We start from the raw sequence: 21,143 nt of genomic DNA on the forward strand, positions 1-21,143 counted from the left end.
AGGTTACTTTTGTGTATTAATTGAGGTATGAAGTTTGGCCCTCGCTGAACCCCCCCACCTTCACCTCCAAAGGCACCACATATGGCAAAACTATTCTCTCATTTTCTCCTTTTTTTTCTGCATATCGCAAACAGGGCTGTGGAGTCAGTCTGAGCCCATTTTGGTGGCGTTGGTATAAAATGGACCGACTCCGACTTCTAAAATATATCAGTGCAGTTTGTGGGGAATATTTTTTTCATAAGAATTTGGGAAAGTTAGGAAATGTCTTTTATAAATGTCTGTCCTATTCTTGATTTAAGGTCTAGACTTTTAGCTGAGATGAATCTGTGCTGCAGTTTATGTTCATTATAAGTAGTAAAGCTCCTCCTCTACAGATAAGGAGAAAAATAACAAACACACAGGGAAGGAAAGCTTACATTCATCTCAGAACTTCTGGAGTGAACAGGAAAGCAGTATTAAGGAAGGTATGTACTCCTTAAAGCATATCTAAACTTTTAATAAACTGTGCATAAATCAATAGTCCAGTATATGTTGTCTCTGTATGCTTGTTTTAGTTTGTTTTTCCTCTTAGCTCCTGTTTGTAGAAATTAGATGCACTGTTGACTTATATACACTATACATAGAAAACCGTTTTTCCCCTTATATTCTAACATCTCAAATTTGGAAATACAGTAACAGGATCGATGAGGACATATATATTTGTGTTTTCTGGGATATGATTCTGTACAAACATCCTCCTCCCCTCTTCATAGACTGACAAGCTTGTTCAGAGTAAATCTAACAACATATTTTAGAAACTTTATAATTATCATCTATTGATTTATGCAAAGATTGTTTTATTTCTATCCTAAATTATACAGTGCATGATTTCCTATTTTTGCAAGAATTACAATATACTTTTTTTTACAGGACAAAATTATTTTGAGAGCGATTTTACATAATTACAAAATGACTAAGAAGCATCTTATGAAGTCACCTATATTTGAGCATTTCACAGTGAGTCAAGATAAACATTTTGTGTGTTACTGTATAAGTGACCCAGATAAAAACAAATGCTGTGATGCCAAAATCAATGCATAATCAGGCAGTGATAAAAATGATCCTTCAAGAGCTTTCAATCTAAAAAGACATTTACAATGCTGCCACCCAGAAGTTTACAAAGCTGTGATTGAAAAAGACCACAGCAGCACCAAGAAACCAGCACTTCCCGCCAGGCAAAGAAGGAGGAAAGAGCGTCTCAAACACCAGATACAAGATATTTTGTAAGTGACAGTTACTGTAACAATGACAGCAGATGTGTTTAAAAGACAGCTCATCGAGCTTGTTGTGAAGGACAGTGTACCATTGTTACTTGCACGACCAGCTTTTACAGTTCTTAATGGAGAAAATCGCTCGCAAACTTGGTGTTTCTCTAGAAAGAGAAAGTATTAGAAAATTAGTGATTGCAGAAGCCCTTAAGCAAAAGGAAGATCTTAAAAAGACTCTCGAGGCGCTTTGTATTTCTTAAAATGAATGCCTGCACACGTCACAGAGTGAACTATTTTGCTATCAATGTTCGATATGATTGTGACAACAAAAATATTGTTACTAAGACGCTGGCAGTAAAAGAAACTAAAGCTCATCACCGCAGCCAGTTTCTCCAGATCTTAGTGGAAAAAGTTCTGCAAGATTACGAACTCAAAAAAAGAACAGGTTCTTGCTATTGTAACTGATAATGCTTCAAACATGAGTGCAATTAAACTGATGAATGAGAATAATGAAGGCGAACAGCAGCTAGAAATATATTTCACATTCAGTATGTTGGAGATGGAAGGCCACAGTCTTGTTCCCATAACGGAGGAAGAAACAGATATTACTACAGAAGAACAGCAAAATGATTCTTTACAGTTAAATGATCTTGTTGAAGCTGCTTCACACCTCTTTCCTATTCGTCACATGCGCTGTGTTGTGCACACGCTGCAGCTGGCAATAAGAGATAGTCTGCAAGAGGGACATGCTGGAACTCTGATTAGCAAAGTGAGGAAATTGGCTATTGCTGCCAGAACCCCTAAAATTGATTCCTTCTTCAAGAGACGCGCTAGAAAAGGGGCAATTGTGGTTCAAGCCACTTGGTGGGGCAGCACTTATGTAATGTTTGAGCGATTGCTTGAACTGAAACCCTTGTAGATATGGCCAACCCTCAGGTAACACTACATGAAGGTTAGTGGACATAGGTGGCTGAATTGAAGGAATTGTTTCATCACCCATTTACAGTGACTAAAAAGTTACAAGCTGAGGATTTAACTCCTGGCATTTTTATAAAGGAGTGGAAGAACTTGTTCTGCCTGTCCCAAGGAGGAGGTTTAATCGCAGATGGCATTGCTGCTTCAATGAAACCAAGACACTGCTATTAGAAAATAAAATTCTTCTGGCAGCTGTTTATGTGGACCCAAGTCATCATATATTGCTGGATGAAAAACAGCTTACTAAAGGAAAAGAAGCTCTGATTGAGGTAGCAGTTAGGATGAGTGGGCTACAGGACGGCCAAGAGCAAGAGGACACAGGTCCTGCCAGTACTGCTGCTGCCATTCCTTCATCCTCATCAGATGAGAAGTTTGATTTCGACAAGTATTTGGACGACATGGAGCAGGCAAAGAGTTGCCGCAGGGAAAAAGATTCCACTCCCAAGAAAACAGATTGACCATATATCAGCAAATTGTTTCACTTGCTCTCAAACAAGTAGAAGAGTTCAATTGTTCATCAAAACTGACTGTGCACGAGACAATTCCTTTATACTCTGAAATTGTTAGGGATGTTACCCATGTGGTTATTGCTTTGCCACCAACCCGAGTTAGTGTAGAGAGGTTGTTCTCTAGCCTTAAAATAATTGGATCAGATTTGAGATCATCTATGAAGGAGGATCTGATAGAATCATAGAATCATAGAATCGTAGAGTTGGAAGGGACCTCCTGGGCCATCTGGTCCAACCCCCTGCTCAAAGCAGGATTCGCTAAATCATCCCAGTCAGATGTCTGTCCAGCCTCTGTTTGAAGACTTCCATTGAAGGAGAACTCACCATTTCTCGTGGCAGCCTGTTCCACTCATTGATCACTCTAACTGTCAAAAAGTTTTTTCTAATATCTAATCTGTGTCTCCTCCCATTCAGTTTCATCCCATTGCTTCTAGTCTTTCCTTGTGCAAATGAGAATAAAGTTGATCCTTCTACAATGTGACAGCCCTTTAGATATTTGTAGACAGCTATTAAGTCTCCTCTCAGTCTTCTCTTTTGCAAACTAAACATTCCCAAATCCTGCAACCTTTCCTCATAAGACAGGGTTTGCAGACCGGTCACCATTCTGGTCGCTCTTTTCTGAACTTGCTCCAGTTTGTTGATGTCTTTTTTAAAATGTGGTGCCCAAAACTGGACACAATATTCCAGATGAGGTCTGACCAAAGAGGAGTAGAGGGAAATAATGACTTCACGTGATCTAGACTGTATGCTTCTGTTAATACATCCTAGAATTGCATTTGCCTTTTTTGCTGCTGCATCACACTGTTGACTCATATTCAGTCTGTGATCTATTAGTATACCCAAGTCTTTTTCACATGTGCTGTCACTTAGCCCTATTCCTCCCATTCTATATATGCTTTTTCCATTTTTATTGCCCAGATGTAGTACTTTGCATTTCTCCCTGTTAAAAACCATTCTGTTAGTTGCTGCCCACTTCTCCAGTTTATTTAAATCTTTTTGAATCCTCTCTCTCTCTTTTCTAATGGAGGAGATACTATTGTACTGGATATACTAGAGGATATACTATTGTACTGAGATACTATTTCTCAGTACAAATTCATAGACTGCACAAATGTTGTTCAGTACGTTTTTGTTGAAAACCTGTTTTTTTCCACTTATTGCATAGTGTATAATAAACTGTAAATATACAAAAGTTTTTTGTTCTAAAGTTGTATTCCAATAAATATATTTTATGTTCTATCTAAATGGCTTGATTATTGTATCATAATAATGATTAAAAGCCTGACGTTACTATTTACTACAGTAAATTTATCACTTAAACGTGAGCCATGTATGAGGGAGTCTGAGTCGGTGTCATAATTGAGGAGTTGGAGTTGCAGGTTTAGCTTATCGGTTCCACAGCCTAATCACAAAGACCTTTTACTGTAGTTGGCACAAAGTATGTCTTTTATGGATTCCATGGGACAGATTTGCACTGATCTGATGTCCGGTCCTTTAAGAAGTCCAGAAGACAGAAATGAGCGCTCAGCACCAAACAACAAAATCGGTAGAACATGTAATCTGTCAGGGTGAGGAGAAGGCAGCTTAGGGGCTTGCCAAGCTGTTGTCAACTCTGCATTTATTTCAGAACACGTTCATATTCGGGGGAGAGTTACATGGAGGAGAAATGGGTGACCAGAAGTTTTGCTTTCACTCACTCTTCCTCTGACACAGACCATGGTCTGCAGTATCTGACCCTCTTCATTCCCAATCATTCCCAGGGTTGCATTGATTTGTTGGTGGAATCTGTGGTGCTGCTATTTCTCTAAAGTGTCACCAATGTTTTTCATACTCTAACACCATATTGCATGTTCCTCACACTACTGTGAGCAGCCTGTGTGGCCTAAACCTGCTCATGTGGCTGCAGCGTCTCCGGAATTGTCTCCCTCGTGCACATCAGGGACTTCATTGGTTGGTGATTACAACAGTAGCTGCCGGCAGCAAATCCGGATTTGTCTCCATTGAGCACATTGGGGACATCATTGGTTAGTGAATAGACTGGAGCTGTTGGCAGATTCTCAAGTTGACTTCATTCAGCACATCAGGGACGTCCTTGGTTGGTAATCACACAGGAGCTGCCAGCCTCGTCTCAGAACTTGTCTCCATTGCGCACATCAGGGACATTATTGGTCGGTGATTACACAGTAGCTGCCGGCAGCAGATCCTAAAACTGGACACAGTATTCCAGATGAGGCCTGACCAAGAAGGAGTAGAGGGGGATAATTACTTCACGTGATCTAGACTCTAAGCTTCTCTTACACATCCCAGAACTGGACACAGTATTCCAGGTTAGGCCTGACCAAGGAGGAGTAGAGGTCCCCTCTTCTCCCTCCTCTGGACGCTGCCTGCGGGGCCTCTTCTCCCTCCTCTGGCTGCTGCCTGCGCCCCCACCGGTGATCATTATAGCAGTATCCTTAAGGGGGTTTTACAGATAGCGATATCGCTAGCGATATCGCTATAACGTCAACGATTTTGTGACGTTATAGCGATATTGCTATGTGTGATACTTGCCTCCGACCGGCTCCCCCGCTGTCCATCGCTGATCGCGCGAGAATGTCCGGATCCATTTCTCGTCGTCAGCTTCCTGCTGTGACGAGGCGTGGAGGCGGGCGGGAGGACGTCTTCATCGCTGTGTGTGAAAGGTGAGTATCGTCCGCTGTATCGCTGCTGCATCGCTGTGAGATCTTTCTGTGTGAAAGCTCACTAACGATCATTTAGCGATGCACCAGCGATCCTGACCGGGTCGGATCTCTGGTGCATCGCTAAATGTAAAGGGGCCTTTAGACTTGTGTGTCATGTGAGGACGTGACTGAGAGTGGTCGGCATCAACATGGCGGCCGCGCTGCGCTCTCCTGACATTGTGATGAGATGGTGCTGATTATGGGGGAGTGAGAACACTCCCAGGAGAGCGGTGCAGGCACAAAGGTGGATCATACTCTGGGTCAAGGGATAGAGCGGTTTGCGTTTTAGTAATAGAGGCTGCATACAGACCCCTGAGGGCTGCGGCTCACACGGAGGGTGGGGGAGGGGAGATGTGTGAGGGCAGGGATGATGGCACCGGCTGCCCAGATCTACACTGACAGGCAGGACAGTAGTGGGTGCCCCTCTGAGTCAGGTCACATGTGAACATTACGGGGCCAACCACGTGGTAATGAACATCCATTTCCCCCACTCGTGAACATGTTGCCTGCGATGCCTCAGATTTACTACATTGTTGCTGGCCAGCTGCCATTTTTTCCCTCGAACCTCAGACATGTCTGATCGCTCACATTGGTGTCTGTACAATTGTACCTTCTGGCAGTGCTAAAGTTAATGGTATGTGATGGGCACATGCCACGCAGCGGGCATGTCAGGGCGTCCTACAGAGACAGGTATGTGGCTGGTCCTGGATATCCTCCTGTTATATCGCTGGACGCAGCCCCACTGTTACGTAATAATTGGTGTAACGCCTGACGCCCACTCCTGTGCGATGGGCTCATAATGCAGAGACATGCGGACCTGAGGGCAGTGATGGGAGCCAGCGCCCCCTCAGTCGCAGCCATGTGGAGGCTGTAGCGCATCAATAAATGTTTACTCTGTGTCATGCTCCGGCGCGTCTTGTCCCCCAGCCCGGGGGCATCCTTCTCCGGCACGTCGTGAGCCCTGGCCCGGGGGCGGCTTGCTCCAGCGCGCCCTGCTACTGCAGTTCTTGTCCTCTTCTTGGTATATAAACAAGTGTGTAGTTATGGAGCACGGCAGCTGTAGCCTATCCTGTGTCCTTGCAGCCGAACCCACAAGTGTGCGCTCTACAGCACTGAACTGCCGAATGTTAATCAGTGGCACGCTGCTCCATTACTCTATGAGGCTGAGATATCAGAAATTGCCCTAAGCAAGCTAGAAAGACTGAAGACCTGGAAGAACAGGTTATTGTTGTCCCCTTTTGCTTTCCCTCTCTGCTGGCTGGTCGGATCCCTGATAAGCTGCCCCTGTCTACTGGCTAGTCTGGCCCCTGATAAGCTGCCCTTCTCTGCTGGCTGGTCGGGCTCCTGAGAAGCTGCCCCTGTCTGCCTGCTGGTCGGGCCCCTGAGAGGCTGCCCCTGTCTGCTGGCTGGTCGGGCTCCTGAGAAGCTGCCCCTGTCTGCTGGCAGGTCGGGCTCCTGAGAAGCTGCCCCTGTCTGCTGGCAGGTCGGGCTCCTGAGAAGCTGTCCCTGTCTGCTGGCAGGTCGGGCCCCTGATAGGCTGCCCCTGTCTGCTGGCTGGTTGGGTCCCTGATAGGCTGCCCCTGTCTGCTGGCTGGTTGGGTCCCTGATAGGCTGCCCCTGTCTGCTGGCTGTTTGGGTCCCTGATAAGCTGACCCTGTCTGCTGGCTGGTCAGATTCCTGAGAAGCTGACCCTGTCTGCTGGCAGGTTGGGCTCCTGAGAAGCTGACCCTGTCTGCCAGCAGGTCGGGCTCCTGAGAAGCTGCCCCTTTCTGCTAACTAGTCGGGCTCCTGCATCTGAGAAGCTGCCTCTGGCCAGGCCACTGGACGCTGCCTGTGCTTACTGGCTGGTTGGGGGCCCTGGGATGCTGTCCGTCACTGTTGACATGATTGTGCTAAGCTCACATTGGCTCCGTGTCGGTGACTGCAGAGTAAATGTGGCCTCTATAATGCTATGTTTTGTGAGTATAACATCCAAATTATCATTACTGCAAACAAAGAATTTGGGGCTGTAATTGGAGGGTGTTGTAGTTCAGGGGTCGCTGTAGTAAACAATGTCATAGTGGGGATGCTGTTGCGGTATATAGGAGTGGTCTGTGCGGCGGTTGTATAGGAGCAGCCACCATACTTGGGTCACTTGGTGAGGGGGTGGTCCGCCTCTACTTCTGTGATCATGTGACCTCTCCCCCCTCATTGAATTTCTTTTTCTTCTTCTGTGTCTTTCAGAAACGTTAATGGATTCCACAACGGCGACGGCGGAGCTGGGCTGGACTGTGCACCCGTTATCGGGGGTGAGTGGGCAGATCAGCGGCTGCATCCTGGACAAGGGCCCGTAGTGCGCGTGTATGGCATCAGAAGGCTTTGATCACATGCAGCATTTTCTTTTGCAAAAAATCCTCTCTGCTGACAGTAAAATTGTAGTGCTCAAAGCGAGGGTGCTGCAGTGTTTCTCTTCATTGCTTTTTATGGGAAAAAATGAAGCAAAAATGCTGCATGTGAACAAAGCCTAATAGTTTTGTAAGAGTCACAAGGTGGAGACCGGCCTCCGCCAAGAGCTTATGACTTTAGGTGTGATTGGGGCTCTGGTTATTGGGGAGAGTAGTGGAACTCTAGTTATTGGAATGTGGGCAGTAGTAGTAGCGGGGCTCTAGTTATAGGGGTGTAGGCTGTAATGGGCCTCTGGTTATTGGGGTGTGGGCACTAGTGGGGCTCTGGTTATTGGGGTGTGGGCAGTAGTGGGGCTCTGGTTATTAGGGGGCAGTATCTGAGCTCTAATTATTGGAATGTGGGCAGTAGTGGAGCTCTGGTTATTGGGATGTGGGCAGTAGTGGAGCTATGGTTATTAGGGGGCAGTATCTGGGCTCTAATTATTGGAGTATGGGCAGTAGTGGAGCTCTGGTTATTGGGGGAGAAGTATCAGGGCTCTGGTTATCGTGGGGGCGGTAGTAGAGCTCTGGTTATTGGGGGAGCAGTATCAGGGCTCTGGTTATTGTGGGGGCAGTAGCGGAGCTCTGGTTATTGGGGGAGCAGTAGCGGAACTCTGGTTATTGGGGGAGCTTTGGTAATTGTGGGGGCAGTAGGGGAGCTCTGGTTATTGGGGGAGCAGTAGCTGAGCTCTGGTTATTGGGGGAGCTTTGGTTATTATAGGTTCAGTAGCTGAGCTCTGGGTATTGGGGGGAAGTAGCGGAGCTCTGGTTATTGTGGGGGAAGTAGCGGAGCTGTGGTTATTGGGGGAGCAGTAGCGGAGGTCTGGTTTTTGGGGGAGCTCTGGCTATTGTGGGTGCAGTAGCAGAGCTCTGGTTATTGTGGGGGCAGAATCGGGGCTCTGGTTATTGTGGAGGCAGTGGCGGAGCTCTGGTTATAATGGGGGCAGTAGCAGAGCTCTGGTTATTGTGGGGGCAGTAGCGGAGATCTGGTTAATGTCGGTTCAGAATCAGCGCTCTGGTTATTGGGGGAGCAGTAGCGGAGGTCTCGTTATTGGGGGAGCTTTGGTTTTTATGAAGGCAGTAGCGGAGCTCTGGTTATTGTGGGGGCAGTATCGGGGCTCTGGTTATTGTGGGGGCAGTAGCGGAGCTGTGGTTATTGTGGGGGCAGTAGCCGAGCTGTGGTTATTATGGGGGCAGTAGCGGAGCTGTGGTTATTGTGGGGGCAGTAGCGGAGCTGTGGTTATTGTGGGGGCAGTAGTGGAGCTGTGGTTATTGTGGGGGCAGTAGCGGAGCTGTGGTTATTGTGGGGGCAGTAGCGGAGATGTGGTTATTGTGGGGGCAGTAGCGGAGCTGTGGTTATTGTGGGGGCAGTTAGCGGAGCTGTGGTTATTGTGGGGGCAGTAGCGGAGCTGTGGTTATTGTGGGGGCAGTAGCGGAGCTGTGGTTATTGTGGGGGCAGTAGCGGAGATTTGGTTATTGTGGGGGCAGTAGCGGAGCTCTGGTTATTGTGGGTTCAGTATCAGGGCTCTGGTTATTGTGGGGGCAGTAGCAGAGCTGTGATTATTGTGGGGCAGTAGCGGAGATTTGGTTATTGTTGGGGCAGTAGCGGAGACCTGGTTATTGTTGGGGCCGTAGCGGAGCTCTGGTTATTGTGGGGGCAGTAGCGGAGCTCTGGTTATTGTGGGAGTAGTAGCGGAGCTTTGGTTATTGTGGGGGCAGTAGCGGAGCTCTGGTTATTGTGGGGCAGTAGCGGAGCACTGGTTATTTTGGGGGCAGTAGCGGAGCTCTGGTTATTGTGGGGGCAGTAGCGGAGCTCTTGTTGTTATGGGGGCAGTAGCGGAGCTCTTGTTGTTATGGGGGCAGTAGCGGAGCTCTGGTTATTGGGGGGAGCAGTATCAGGGCTCTGGTTATTGTGGGGGCAGTAGCGGAGCTCTGCTTATTGTGGGGGCAGTAGCGGAGCTTTGGTTATTGTGGGGGCAGTAGCGGAGCTCTGGTTATTGTGGGGGCAGTAGCGGAGCTCTGGTTATTGTGGGGGGCAGTAGTGGAGCTCTGGTTATTGTGGGGGCAGTAGGGGAGCTCTGGTTATTGTGGGTTCAGTATCAGGGCTCTGGTTATTGTGGGGCAGTAGCGGAGCACTGGTTATTTTGGAGGCAGTATAGGAGCTCTTGTTATTGTGGGGGCAGTAGCGGAGCTCTTGTTGTTATGGGGGCAGTAGCGGAGCTCTTGTTGTTATGGGGGCAGTAGCGGAGCTCTGGTTATTGGGGGGAGCAGTATCAGGGCTCTGGTTATTGTGGGGGCAGTAGCGGAGCTCTGCTTATTGTGGGGGCAGTAGCGGAGCTCTGCTTATTGTGGGGGCAGTAGCGGAGCTTTGGTTATTGTGGGGGCAGTAGCGGAGCTCTGGTTATTGTGGGGGCAGTAGCGGAGCTCTGGTTATTGTGGGGGGCAGTAGCGGAGCTCTGCTTATTGTGGGGGTAGTAGCGGAGCTTTGGTTATTATGGGGGCAGTAGCGGAGCTCTGGTTATTGTGGGGCAGTAGCGGAGCACTGGTTATTTTGGGGGCAGTAGCGGAGCTCTGGTTATTGTGGGGCAGTAGCGGAGCTATTGTTGTTATGGGGGCAGTAGCGGAGCTCTTGTTGTTATGGGGGCAGTAGCGGAGCTCTGGTTATTGGGGGGAGCAGTATCAGGGCTCTGCTTATTGTGGGGGCAGTAGCGGAGCTCTGCTTATTGTGGGGGCAGTAGCGGAGCTCTGCTTATTGTGGGGGCAGTAGCGGAGCTCTGCTTATTGTGGGGGCAGTAGCGGAGCTCTGCTTATTGTGGGGGCAGTAGCGGAGCTTTGGTTATTGTGGGGGCAGTAGCGGAGCTCTGGTTATTGTGGGGGCAGTAGCGGAGCTCTGGTTATTGTGGGGGGCAGTAGCGGAGCTCTGGTTATTGTGGGGGTAGTAGCGGAGCTTTGGTTATTGTGGGGGCAGTAGCGGAGCTCTGGTTATTGTGGGGCAGTAGCGGAGCACTGGTTATTTTGGGGGCAGTAGCGGAGCTCTGGTTATTGTGGGGCAGGAGCGGAGCTCTTGTTGTTATGGGGGCAGTAGCGGAGCTCTTGTTGTTATGGGGGCAGTAGCGGAGCTCTGGTTATTGGGGGGAGCAGTATCAGGGCTCTGGTTATTGTGGGGGCAGTAGTGGAGCTCTGCTTATTGTGGGCGCAGTAGCGGAGCTTTGGTTATTGTGGGGGCAGTAGCGGAGCTCTGGTTATTGTGGGGGCAGTAGCGGAGCTCTGGTTATTGTGGGTGGCAGTAGTGGAGCTCTGGTTATTGTGGGGGGCAGTAGTGGAGCTCTGGTTATTGTGGGGGCAGTAGGGGAGCTCTGGTTATTGTGGGGGTAGTAATGGAGCTCTGGTTATTGTGGGGGCAGTAGCGGAGCTCTGGTTATTGTGGGGGCAGTAGCGAAGCTCTGGTTATTGTGGGGGCAGTAGCGGAGCTCTGGTTATTGTGGGGGCAGTAGCGGAGCTCTGGTTATTGTGGGGGCCGTAGCGGAGCTCTTGTTGTTATGGGGGCAGCAGCGGAACTCTGGTTATTGTGGGGGCAGTAGCGGAGCTCTGGTTATTGTGGGGGCAGTAGCGGAGCTCTGGTTATTGTGGGGGCAGTAGTGGAGCTCTTGTTGTTATGGGGCAGTAGCGGAGCTCTGGTTATTGAGGGGAGCAGTATCAGGGCTCTGCTTATTGTGGGGGCAGTAGCGGAGCTCTTGTTATTGGGGGGGAAGTATCGGGGCTCTGGTTATTGGGGGGCAGTAGCGGAGCTCTGGTTGTTGAGGGAGCAGTATCGAGGCTCTGGTTATTGGGGGCAGTAGTGGAGCTTTGGTTGTTGGGCAGTAGTGGAGCTCTGGTTATTGGGGGGAGGGGGGCAGTCTCCCTTCTGCCTGATATCCTTTTTGCTATTGCAGTCCTGTCTCCTCTCTCCCACCCCTGGGAGCGATGCTGAGGAGGCTGGGGGTTATTGTTCTCGTCTCCAGCGCTCGGCATGTTAATTAGAGGAGCAGGATAAAGGCCGAGGGTCCTAATTAGCACGGGGGGCACCTGCCTGGTGCGAGGACTCTGGGATTAGTCAGGCCGCCATGCTTCCTGGTGACAGTCGCACAATGCGGCCGCGCTCCCTTCCCCCTCTCGTCTCTTCTGCTTATTTGATAGCGATACTTGCAATGGAGGCAGGTTGTCATGGCAACCAAGTAACAGCACCAAGTGGGGGGGATGTTACCAGAGACCACCAGAGACACTAGTCCTATTTTTAACCCTTTCTTTTTGCAACTAGTTTTCTCTTTTGTCTCCTGCTTTTCTCTCACTTTCCTGCGGTGGTGTGAACGCTGATGCTGGTGTTTCGTGGGACTGTTTCTACTTCTGAATGACATCGTTCACGTTGTCATATAATTTACTGCAAAAAATGGTCGAAACTATCCTAATTTCCACCATTGTTTCCAGGGGCCTTGTGTTGTCGGCATATGATCTGGGGTTGTGACTGTGAGCCAACATTCTCCCAGTCAGGGCGATATCTGCGCTCCATGTCTGGTGTTTTTGCACTCCGTGACTACTTGTCGTACTCCTTTGGCCGGGTTGGGTGTTTCTGCTCCCTGTGACTGCTGCTCGTCCGCTGTGGCCTTGTCTGGTGTTTCTGTGCCCTGTGAATGCTCCTCGTCTGCTGTGGCTGGGTCGGGTGTTTCTCCGACCTGTGACTGCTTCTCATCCGATGTACCCGGGTCGGATGTTTCTGTGCCCTGTTACTGCTCCTTTTCCACTGTGGCCGGGTCTGGTATTTCTGTGTCCTGTGACTGCTCCTCGTTCTCTGTGGCCGGGTCTGGTGTTTCTCTGTCCTGTGACTGCTTCTTTTCCGCTGTGGCCGGGTATGGTGTTTCAGTGCCTTGTGACTGCTCCTCGGCTGCTGTGGCCAGGTCTCGTATTTCTGTGCCCTGTGACTGCTTCTCGTCCGCTGTTGGCGGGTCTCGTGTTTCGGCACCATGTGACTGCTCCTCGTCCTCTATTGCCAGGTCGAGTATTTCGGCACCCTGTCACTGCTCCTTGTCCGCTGTGGCCGCGTTGGGTGTTTCTGTGCCCTTTGACTGTTCCTCGTCCTCTGTGGCCGGGTGTTTCTGTTCCCTGTCACTGCTGCTCGTCCGCTGGGTCCGGGTCGGAGGTTTCTGTGCCCTGTGACTGCTCCTCTGTGGCCGGGTCGGGTGTTTCTGTGTCCTGTGACATCTCCTCGTCCACTGCGGCCGGGTCGGGTGTTTGTGTGCTCTGTGACTGCTCCTCGTCTGCTGTGGCCGGGTTTTCCTGTGCCCTGTGACTGTTCCTTGTCCGCTGTGGCCGGGTGTTTCTGTGCCCGGTGATTACTGCTTGTCCGCTGTGGCCGGGTCGGGTGTTTCTGTGCTCTGTGACTGTTCCTCGTCCTCTGTGGCCAGGTGTTTCTGTGCTCTGTGACTGCTGCTCGTCCGCTGTGGCCGTGTTGGGTGTTTCTGTGCCCTGTGATTGCTCCTCGTCCCCTATGGCCGTGTCTGTTGTTTGTGTCCTGTGACTGCTCCTTGTTCTCTGTAGCTGGCTCGGGTGTTTGTGTCCTGTCACTTCTCCTCGTCCGCTGTAGCCGGGTCCGGTGCTGTTTATGTTTTCGCTGACATTTTGGTTACTTCTAATACTTAACTTTTTTTCTTGGGTGCGATGAATGAAAACCATTGATTTATTTTTTGTTTCTTTGTCTTCTTGGTTTTTATTGCATGAGTTACATAGTTGTATTCTCAAAATGGAGCCGTCGCAAGAATTGCGGCTTTGAGATAGTTAATTAGCAGCCTCCTCCATAACACACTTGCTAAATACAGGAATCCGAAACCATACTGTATCACACTGTAGAAGCTTAGTTACACAGGAGAGGATCACATTCTTTCTGCTAAGCCAGTATATCTGCTCTGTGGCAGGTGACTCGCATAGAGTTTGTGGAGGGTGACTGGCACGAAGATGATCGGTGGTGGGTGACTGGCAAGAAGGTTGTTACGGTGGGTGACTGGCATGGAGCTTTCCACGGTCTCCAGGGGGTGACTGTCAGCACTGCGGTTGGTGGCAGATGATTGGCGTGGAGGCTGCCACGGTCTTAAGCTGCTGTGTGGCATGGAGCCTCCAGCAGTCGGTGGTGGGTGACTGGCACGGAAGCTTCCTTGATCGGCTACTGATTTATGGGGAGTCCTGCCCTTTGCTCTGTTTGTGGCATGTCATCCCCCCATCACAGGTCCCGGACAGCTTCCAATCCTTGTGGAGAAGGTTTCCTGGATGCAGAGCTCCAGGAGCCCAAGATCCCACACTGATTGGGACGGTGTAGCGCTACCCAGTGTTGAAGATCTGTTTTCTCCTTATGAGTTTGACGTTTTCATTGTCCGTGTTATCTATCTCTTGGTGTAGATCCTGGGGGGATTGAGTGTTGTAATCCTACCTGTGATGGTATACTCATGCTGTACATTCCTCTCTTGCAGTGGGAAGAGGTGAGTGGTTACGATGAGAACATGAACACTATCCGGACATACCAGGTGTGTAACGTCTTCGAATCCAGTCAGAACAACTGGTTGAGAAGCAAGTACATCCGGCGTCGTGGGGCGCACCGCATCCATGTGGAGATGAAGTTTTCTGTCCGGGATTGTAGCAGCATCCCCAATGTCCCCGGCTCCTGTAAAGAAACCTTTAACCTTTATTATTATGAATCGGATAGTGACTCTGCCACCAAGACCTACCCACTCTGGATGGAGACCCCTTGGGCCAAGGTGGACACCATAGCTGCTGACGAGAGCTTCTCCCAGGTGGATCTGGGGGGACGGGTGATGAAGATCAACACAGAGGTTCGAAGTTTTGGCCCAGTTTCAAAGAATGGATTTTACCTGGCATTCCAAGACTATGGCGGCTGCATGTCTCTTATCGCCGTGCGAGTTTATTACCGGAAGTGTCCACGGGTGATTCAGAATGGCGCAGTATTCCAGGAAACCTTGTCTGGAGCAGAGAGCACTTCTTTGGTGGCAGCTCGAGGGAGTTGTATATTCAACGCGGAGGAGGTGGATGTGCCGATCAAACTGTACTGTAATGGGGATGGAGAATGGCTGGTGCCCATCGGACGCTGCATGTGTAAAGCCGGGTACGAGTCTGTGGAGAATGGAACCGTGTGCAGAGGTAAATATGAGCTACCACATGGTGGGTATGGAGGACTGAATTCTATATGTGTTATATTTCATAGAGGATATGAGGGGCTGTATATTGTATGTAGTATATTACATGGAAGATACATAGCCCTTATATATAGTATATTACATGGAAGATATAAGGAGCTGTATATTGTATGTAGTATATTATGTGGAGGATATGAGGGGCTGTATATTGTATGTAGTATATTATATGGAGGATATGAGGGACTGTATATTACATGGAGGATATGAGGGGCTGAATATTAAATCTGGCATATGACATGGAGGATATGAGGGCTGTATATTATATTCAGTATATTACAAGGAGGATATGAGCTGCTGTATATTATATGCGGTATATTACATGGAGGCTATGAGGGGCTGTATATTAAATGTGATATATTACGTGGAGGATATGAGGGCTCTATATTATATGCAGTATATTACATGGATGATATGAGCTGCTGTATATTATATGTGGTATATTACATGGAGAATATGAGGAGCTGTATATTATGTGCGATATATTACATACAGGATATCGGGCTGTATATTACATAGAGGATATGAGGGTTGTATATTAAATGTGGTATATTACATGGAGGATATGAGTACTGTATGTTATATGACATATATTACATGGAGAATATGAGGGGATATATTACATGGAGTATATGAGGAGCTGTATATTAGATGTATTTGCGGGACGAGTTGACGTTTTTATTGGTACCATTTTCGGGCATGTGACATTTTTTGATTGCTTTTTGTTCCGATGTTTGGGACGCAGAATGAACAAAAACCAGCATTTCATGAATTTCTTTTTTGGGGGGGGGGCGCGTTTACACCATTCCGTGTGCGGTAAAATTGATAAAGCGGTTTTATTCTTCGGGTCGGTACGATTACAGCGATACCTCATTTATATCATTTTTTTATGTTTTGGCACTTTTATACAATAAAAACAATGTTATATGAAAATTATTTTTACATCACTTTATTCTGAGAGCTATAACTTTTACTTTTTCGCTGATGACGCTGTATGGCGGCTCCGTTTTTTTTGCGAGACGTTTTCAGCAGTACCATGGTTATTTATATACGTCTTTTTGATCACGCGTTATTGCACTTTTTGTTCGGCGGAATGATAAAGCATTGTTTTATGCTTTGTTTTTTATTTTTTTTAAGGGGTTCACTAAAGGGGTTAACTAGTGGGACAGATTGATAGGGCGTGTTACGGACGCGGTGATACTAAATATGTATACTTATTGTTTTTTTTTCTTTAAAAAAATTTATTAGGGAATATATATTTTTTTAATTTATTTAGGAATTTTAAAAAAAATATTTTTACACTTGATTTTTTTTTTTACTTTATTATATTGTCCCAGTGTGGGACAATATAATGAAGTGTCAGATCGGGAAATAAAACACTTACTTTTTTTATTTAAAAAAACAAAACAGTTATACTCACCTAACGCCTAATTCCACCGAATCCCTTGTGTCCTGGGATTCGACAGCAGCCCCCCTCCCTGCATGATTCTTCCCTATGTCCCCGGTACACTGCGATCATGTTTGATTGCAGTGTGCCAGGGGTTAATGTGCCGGAGACGGTCCGTGACCACCCCTGGCACATAGTGCCGGGTATCAGCTGTGATAATCAGCTGACACCCAGCCGCGATCAGTGGCGCTCCCCCCATGCGGAGGGTGTCCGGGTCCAAATTTAGCATCTGAGCCCATTGGACTCTAGTTACGCGACTGATTACATGGAAGAAATGAGGGTCTGTAAACTATTTGTGGTATATTACATGGAGGATATGAGGGGCTATATATTATATATAATATGTACTGTATTACATGGAAGATATGAGCTTCTGTATATTACATGGAGGATATGAGGGGCTGCATATTACAGTATATACTATATTACATGAAGGATAGGAGGGGCTGTATATTATATGTGGTATATTGCATGGAGGATATGAGGGGCTATATATTATATATAATATGTACTGTATTACATGGAAGATATGAGCTGCTGTATATTACATGGAGGATATGAGGGGCTGCATATTACAGTATATACTATATTACATGAAGGATAGGAGGGGCTGTATATTATATGTGGTATATTGCATGGAGGATATGAGGGGCTATATATTATATATAATATGTACTGTATTACATGGAAGATATGAGCTGCTGTATATTACATGGAGGATATGAGGGGCTGCATATTACAGTATATACTATATTACATGAAGGATAGGAGGGGCTGTATATTATATGTGGTATATTGCATGGAGGATATGAGGGGCTATATATTATATATAATATGTACTGTATTACATGGAAGATATGAGCTGCTGTATATTACATGGAGGATATGAGGGGCTGCATATTACAGTATATACTATATTACATGAAGGATAGGAGGGGCTGTATATTATATGTGGTATATTGCATGGAGGATATGAGGGGATATATATTATATATAATATGTACTGTATTACATGGAAGATATGAGCTGCTGTATATTACATGGAGGATATGAGGGGCTGCATATTATATACATGTTTGTCATAGATGTAGCGGTAAAATTTATAAAGCTATTTCTTGAGGTGATGTGTCACCCTCATAATGAACATTGAAGCTCAGCTTAATTACAACTTGGGAGAGGAACGAGCTTGCACTTGCACTGCTGGGAACAGGTAATTGAAGTAGGTTATCTGTTAAAGAACAGCCATGAAGAGGATGAGAAGCGACCAATCTATCAGCTTTGAAGAAAACTCTGGTCTTCAAAAGAATTATATAAGAATTTGTGGTGCTGCATTCCAGTTATGTGTATATTTTTGGCATCGTGGTAAGCTTAACACAATTATTTACATCACTGGGTGATCGCCACATCAGCTCTAAATTAATATTGGACAGATAGATGGCAATATATATGCCAAGTTTCCCATCTAAGGCCTGTTTCACACATCCGTTTTTCCCCATCAGTCAAAATCCGCCGTTTTGAAAAAAAACGGATCCGCCATTTTTCTTGACGGATCCGTTTTTTCCCCCATTGACTTGTATTAACGGCGGATCTTGACGGATGGTCATCCGTTCCATCCGGTTTTTTTTCTCTCTCTCCACCTCTCCTCTCCTTCCCGGGCAGCAGTTTGATTACAGGACACAAGGGATTCGGTGGAATTAGGCGTTAGGTGAGTATAACTGTTTTGTTTTTTTAAATAAAAAAAGTAAGTGTTTTATTTCAAATAAAAGACTTTATTCTGGCTGTGTCTTTATTTACAGCTAGCTGAAGAGCCTGGAGCTGCCCCGGCATAGTAACTAACTACGGTTAGTTATAGCAAATTATAATGATTATATCTATATATATGAAGCTGAGTGTATAGCCCCGCCCACTCCGCATAGCCACATTCACTATAATATTCCACATCATCCCGCCAGCCAGAGCTACCGGACTACTACCCCTAATATCCCACGTCATCCCGCCAAAGCCAGTAAAAGTAGAATAGTGAAATTGCACAGAAACATGGTTCACTAAGATCCCAGGTTTTCTACTGATCAGGCTGATATTCTCACTTGTCTGTCACCATAAATATCACTGTCATGCTTTTCACCAATGGACAGGCACAAACCTTATACATTAGTACAGTAGAGAAACCTTCACACACATTTTCATGCACCGTCAACTTGTAATTTGTCGGCTGAGTTGCTCGTGGATGTACAGCATCTGTATGCAGTATAGTATCATATTTAATGGGTTGTTATGGGAAAAGCATTACGTGTTATATGGGTATATTCAGGTGAATTATGGGGAAAGTAGCACTTTAAAAAAACTCACAGCATCAGAGCACAGTAACACATCTGCATAAAAGTGTCTGTGAGAAAATATTAAATCCACATGACATTTAATATGTGCACTTTCCTATATTCATGTGTGTCACTTAATGATACCACACGGGAGGGGGGATTCATTTCTGTCATGTGCTCTGTGCTCCTTTCTGGGGGGCAGACAATGGCTGGGAGCTAATGTTCCTGGGGATGCTAGATTTCTCCCACCATGTCAGTGTCTGCTGAGGTGTTGTCAAGTGAGAAAACTTGCTCATAGCAACCAATTACAGCTCAGCTACTTTTTAACCAGCTCTGGTGAAATGAGAGATGCTTAGTGATTGGTTGGTGATACACACATACATACATTCATTTTTATATACAGTATAGAGATAAACCTATAGGATTTGTAATGGATAGGTGTCTTATAGACGCCTCTCCATTACTAAGCCGTGGGCTTGATGTCACAGGGACAATACAAAGGTGACATCAACCCCACAAATGTGATCCCCACTTGCCACCGCTACAAGGCAAGTGGGAAGAGCCGGGTAAAGCACCAGAATTGTAGCATCTAATAGAGGCACCTTTTTAGGCGGGGGGGGGGTCTGCTTTATCATGGCTGATTATCAAAAATGGGGGGGACCCCACGCGTTATTTTTTAATTATTTATTTAAATAATTAAAAAATGCAGCATGGGGACCCCTCTATTCTTCATAACCAGTTTTGCTGAAGCTGACAGCTGAGGGTTGCAGCTCCCTGCTGTGAGTTTTGCTTGGCTAGTTATCAAAAATACTGGGGAACCCACACCATTTTTTTTTATTTTTTTTTATTACTATTTATTTACAGCGCAGGAGCTGGCTGATGAATACTTCCATCAGTCGTTCCTGCTCTCACTGTTATTAGTGGCAGAAAGTATATGCTGATGGGAGCAGTAGTCCCATCAGCCGACACTAGTGACCGGAGATAAACTTTACACCTCCGATCACAGCTGCACGCTCATGCTGTCTTTTGACAGCATAGGAACCGCGGCTGACTGACCGTCGGTGATGATTTTACAGCAGATCAGAAGCGATGTTTGCCACGCTGTTCTGCACATGACAGCGCAACAAACAGTCGATGTTCAGGGTGCCGAACCCGAACAGTAACACAGACTTCTTTATGAAGGTTGTGTTCTGTGTCTGTGCCCGAACAATAGGTGTTCGGTATGGACGCCGAACTTTAGTATTCGGATTTGCCCATCTCTAATGTATAGTGTACAAGCAATACAGGGATCAGCAGTGTCATTATACACAGGAGCTCTGTATATAGTGTACAGTTAATACAGTGATCACCAGTGACATTATACACAGGAGCTCTGTATATAGTGTATAGTGCACATGTAGAATCAGAATGATAGAGTTGGAAGGGACCTCCTGGGTCATCTGGTCCAACCCCCCGCTCAAAGCAGGATTCACTAAATCATCCCAGACAGATGTCTGTCCAACCTCTGTTTGAAGACTTCTATTGACGAAGAACTCACCACCTCTCGTGGCAGCCTGTTCGACTCATTGATCACCCTATCTGTGAAAAAGTTTTTTTCTAATGTCTAATCTGTGTCTCCTCCCATTCAGTTTCATCCCATTGCTTCTAGTCTTTCCTTGTGCAAATGAGAATAAAGATGATCCTTCTACAATGTGACAGCCCTTGAGGTATTTGTAGACAGCTATTAAGTCTCCTCTCAGTCTTCTCTTTTGCAAGCTAAACATTCCCAAATCCTGCAACCATTCCTCATAGGACATGGTTTGCAGACCAGTCACTATTCTGGTCGCTCTTCTCTGAACTTGCTCCAGTTTGTTGGTCTTTTTTAAAATGTGATGCCCAAAACTGGACACAGTATTCCTGATGAGGTCTGACCAAAGAGGAGTAGAGGTCAATAATGACTTCATGTGATCTAGATTCTAGACTGTATGCTTCTGTTAATACATCCTAGAATTGTATTTGCCTTTTTTTGCTGCTACATCACACTGTTGACTCATGTTCAGTCTGTGATCTATTAGTATACCCAAGTCTTTTTCACATATGCTGTTTAGCCCTTATTCTTCCCATTCTGTATATGCTTTTTTTCATTTTTATTGCCCAGATGTAGTACTTTGCATTTTTCCGTGTTATTAACCATTCTGTTGGTTGCTGCCCACTGCTCCAGTTTATTTATATCTTTTTGAATCCTCTTTCTCTCTTCTGTAGTAAAACAGGGATCACCGGTGACATTATACAC

At 46.6% G+C, this 21,143-nt stretch overlaps 1 protein-coding gene across 9 annotated transcripts in view; it reads left to right on the forward strand.

Annotated features, from left to right (window-relative positions):
• Positions 1-21,143, forward strand: part of EPHB2 (EPH receptor B2) — a 138,530-nt gene that overhangs the window by 28,937 nt on the left and 88,450 nt on the right. For 8 of the 9 annotated variants that reach the window (XM_073570099.1, XM_073570094.1, XM_073570095.1 and 5 more), the window contains exons 2-3: positions 7,675-7,739; positions 14,369-15,053. In XM_073570099.1, coding sequence (XP_073426200.1) covers positions 7,683-7,739; positions 14,369-15,053 — 742 coding nt within the window. In that variant the 5' untranslated portion in view covers positions 7,675-7,682. The remainder of the gene's footprint in view (positions 1-7,674; positions 7,740-14,368; positions 15,054-21,143) is intronic. The other variant, XM_073570102.1, reaches the window with a different exon arrangement.

Source organism: Dendrobates tinctorius, unplaced genomic scaffold (assembly GCF_039654945.1).
Source record: "Dendrobates tinctorius isolate UK_male_01 unplaced genomic scaffold, ASM3965494v1 ptg000028l, whole genome shotgun sequence".
Taxonomy (NCBI): Eukaryota; Metazoa; Chordata; class Amphibia; order Anura; family Dendrobatidae; genus Dendrobates; species Dendrobates tinctorius.